The sequence below is a fragment of the Oratosquilla oratoria genome, chromosome 15, assembly GCF_046742065.1.
Source record: "Oratosquilla oratoria isolate Oo_2021 chromosome 15, ASM4674206v1, whole genome shotgun sequence".
NCBI lineage: Eukaryota > Metazoa > Arthropoda > Malacostraca > Stomatopoda > Squillidae > Oratosquilla > Oratosquilla oratoria.
Window position 1 is genome coordinate 2,606,998 of NC_134791.1, and position 4,162 is coordinate 2,611,159.

A 4,162-nucleotide genomic window follows, 5' to 3' on the forward strand; every position below is an offset into this window, starting at 1 on the left:
ATGGAAAAATACCTGTTTATTGTTTCCTTTTAATTTTTTTTATTAATGTGTGTGTGTATATATATATATATATATATATATATATATATATATATATATATATATATATATATAATGTGTACATTTGTTCTAATTTTCTGTACGCTTTCATTTAACCTACGAGAATGTAGCTTAATAATATTTGTAATACATATTTTTGTGTGGCGCCAAGTGATTTAACTCATAATGTGGACTAACCTAACACAGGATGATGTAGATTTATATACAAGTAATTTGTTGTCCATTATATTTTATCGTTATTATTATTATTATTATTATTATTATTATTATTATTATTATTATTTTGTTAATTTTTGATTATTTATTTAATTATTTCCCCTCCACCCTAAGAGGGAGGGTAAAGGGGAGGGGAGTGTATTGGGGATGGAATGGGTGGGAATGATTTTTATGCCTTTGTTTGGCTACCTCTCTTGTAAGGGGGAAAAAAGCCTTGTTATAAGTATGTATGATTATTTCTTGGCTGGTGCCAGGTTTGGGATGAGTGTAATTAAGGTATTGATATTCGTTGACGGACTAAATTGATTTTGTTTTGGTTGAAAATAGATGATTAATTTCTCATTAGGGGACTCCGCCGTATTGAAAGGAGACAAATATAAATGCCTTATTCCGGTAAGGTCACCGAATTGAAGGTATAAGAATCTATTCTTAACTTAAACCTGTGGATGAGTGAGCTTGAGGTGGGGGGGGATATTTCTCCCCTACTCTCCTCCCCTCCCCCCACTCTCCCCCCATCCTGAATTAAATCCTCTCAAGGCACGAAGATTACCTGGAATAAATTTCCGATTTTTTTTCAGATGAATAGAGTCGTATACTGATAATTAGATTACATGTATTAAGCGAGCCTTACATGATCAATAATATTGCGCAATATTTCGTATTGTGCAATATTACTGATGGTGTATGGAGCACCGTCGGCATGTCTGGCAAGAAAGATAAGCGACAATTTAATTGAGGCATTCTTCAGTACCATAATAACACCGTCAATAATATTGTACAATATGAAATATTGCGCAATATTATTGATCGTTCGACTCTCTCCCAAATCCTCATCTCTCCGCGGATCCAGCCACGCTAATACCGGAACTTGATTGGGTTGTCTTTGGTTGATTTGGCTACCCCGCTTTAATGGGTTGAAATAATTATGTGTACGTGAGTCTGTGTGTGTGTATGTGTATATGTATGTATGTACGTATTAATTTATTTGTACACAAATACTATTTCATATATTATGTTTAATTTAGTGATTATGTGTGTTTATACAAATCGAGGAAGAAATAATTGTGTGTGTGTGTGTGTTTTTTGTATGTCTATATTTTGTGTATGTCTCCAATATATATATTAATTCGTGCACGGATTTTCTCCCATGAAATATTTTTGATTGGTAACCAGGTTATGTGTATATGCAATATACGCACATAAACATGTATAGATATTTGTTGGCAGGGTGCGCGAGTGTATTTGTGTGTTTTGTGTAAAAAAACACATGGAAATATGTTTGCACATCTGTCTCACCGCAGTAGTGTGTTTGTTTTCCTCTTGACCCGTCGACAGCTGTTGGACATTTGTACATTTTATTCCATCGAGGACTGGGGAACACCCAACACATATATACATACATATATATGTGTATATTTATAATATATATATATATGTATATATATATTTATATATATATGTATATATATATAATGTGTATGTATGTGTGTGTGTGTAATCGTTACTTCTCTTACCTTTTTATATATATTTATTCAACGTATATATTTGTTTATATGAATGGAGATACAATATCTTGCGTTCAAATAACTCAGAATAATTATTATATTTGTGCAAATCGGGTTTTGTAATGTATTTTGGTAATTTGGTGTTTATAGTATTCATGGGTATTTTTGGTATTTTGCAATTTTTTGTATTTATAATATTTTGAGTATTTTTGGTATTTGGTATTTTAAGTGTTTTTGTTATATTTTGCATGTTTGATATTTTAAGTGTTTTTGGTATTTTTGTATTTTTGGTGGATTTGGGTTGCCAAGTGTGATTTTCATGTCGACCGGCTCTCCACATCAGCTACTTAGTGATAAGTCACTAAATTTTTAGTGACAAAATAATGCGTTATTAAAGTGTCACGTCACTAAATATTTGGTCAGAAACAAATGTCAAAAAAGTGTTGTCACAGACATACGTGTCAGAAAGTGTATGTTTGTCACAGTAATGTTACTGACATGTCATAAACGGACATCACACTGGCATGTACGTCACGTATATGTCACCGTGTCACATACCTGTCACGGACATGTCACATACATGTCACGCACAAGTCACGTGTCACGCACACGTCACAGTCATGTCACATGTCACGCACACGTCACGGTCATGTCACATACATGTCACCCACACGTCATGGTCAATTCACACACATGTCACGCACATATCACATACATGTCACGTGCATGTCACGTACCTGCATCAACGCCCGCGTCACTGTGGTGATCCCTGGCTCCAGTGTCCTGCCCCAGGATGGCCGTGACAGAGAACTTCAGGGGAGGTTTGGTGGATGTCGCGTCCACGGGGGGTGACCCCGTGGGAGGACGCCCCACCTCCCCCTCCGTCCCACTCCCGTCACACCCACACCCGGGGGACCCCGCCCGGTCCTCGACCTCGTGGGCGTGCTGGGGTGACGCGGAGGGCACCCCCAGGGGAGTGACAGGCCCCAGGGGGGTGAGTCTCCCGGGGGCTCCGATGTGCTGGGGGCGGCTTAGCATACCTAGGTAGTGTCTTGCGGCGTCCTCCCTGTAGTAGTCGTGGGCGGAGAGCCCGTTGATCCTCCCCTGGGGGTCCTGGTCGTCCCCTGCGTGGAGGAGGGCCGCTGCTGCCGTCGCAGGGGTCGGTTTGGTGGCCACGGGCCGCGCGAGGTACGACGCCCGTTCCCGTAGGAGGGACTCCACCAGGAACGGCGTGGTCACGGCCGCCCCTTGGGCCGCCGCGGCGGCTGCCGCCGCCGTGCTTACCGGCGGAGACCCGAAGGACCCCAAGGGGAGGGACCCCAGAGGCCCCAGGGACCCCAGGAACCCGTGGGTCGGGAGACCCGCTGTCGAACTGACCAAAGGACGAACTCCGCCGGCGGCGTAGACGCCCGCCGTGCCGTTGGCCACGCTGGGCAACATGACGTCACCTTGTCTCTCTTTGTCTTCTGGAGTCGTCTCCTCCTCCTCCGTCGGCGTCGTCGTCGGCGTCGTCGTCGTCGTCGTCGTTTTCGTCGCCAACGAAGGTTCTCCGACGGGGTTGCGATGGGGTTAGGTCACTATTACACTGTCATCATCACCATCATCATCATTATCACCATCATCATCATTATCATTATTGTTGTTATCATCATGGCGAGTCACTGTTAAAGCACACACACAAAGCCTCGGGCATTATTTCCGTCGCCCACGGTAGAAGGGTCCTGTTGTATAATAAATCCAAAAAATAAATCCAACGGTCCACTACAACCAGATAGACTCAGCAATAAGACCACGACGCTAACAACCACCACAAGAACCGACCGCGGACTCCAAGAAAAACCGGGCGGAAACCGTCCGCTACCCGCCGCGGCGGCGAAATTTCGGGATTCGGACCGGAGGAGGAGGAGGAGGAGGAGGCGGAGGCGGGAGGAGGAGGACGTTGTACTCGAGTCCGTGCGATAAGCTTGACCTCCGAATCCAGTCTCAGGACGGCATCATCCGCGAGGAGGGAAGGTCCCAGAAGTTGGACGCTGTTTCTCTATATCCCAATGTACTCAGTTGTACAAGCAAGCCTCTCTATTGTTGGCCACGCCCCCTTCCCGGGACCCTCTCGGCCAATCAGGAGCCACGCGCCGCCCTTCACCGCTTCTCATTGGCCAATGAAGTGCCGTGCCATCGATCACCTCGTCCAATAGGCGGGTGGAATTTATTCATTGCGGATTGGAAGCACGTGACCATGTTCAACGGAACTTTTCCTTGCTATCAAGGGGAAGATGGCCCGAACGGAGAGAGAGAGAGAGAGAGAGAGCGAGAGAGAGAGAGAGGGGGTGGAGGAGAGAGAGAGAGAGGGGGGGCTAGGGGTGGGGGGGTCTGGCCCGCCC

The 4,162-nt window shown here is 44.7% G+C and overlaps 1 protein-coding gene across 1 annotated transcript in view; it reads right to left on the reverse strand.

The window, feature by feature from the left end:
* LOC143033511 (uncharacterized) overlaps positions 1 to 3,910 on the reverse strand; it is an 18,575-nt gene extending 14,665 nt beyond the window's left edge. The window contains exon 1 of the mRNA XM_076199017.1: positions 2,519 to 3,910. Within this exon, the coding sequence (XP_076055132.1) occupies positions 2,519 to 3,221 (703 nt within the window). The 5' untranslated portion in view covers positions 3,222 to 3,910. The remainder of the gene's footprint in view (positions 1 to 2,518) is intronic.
* Between the last annotated feature and the right edge of the window lie 252 nt (positions 3,911 to 4,162).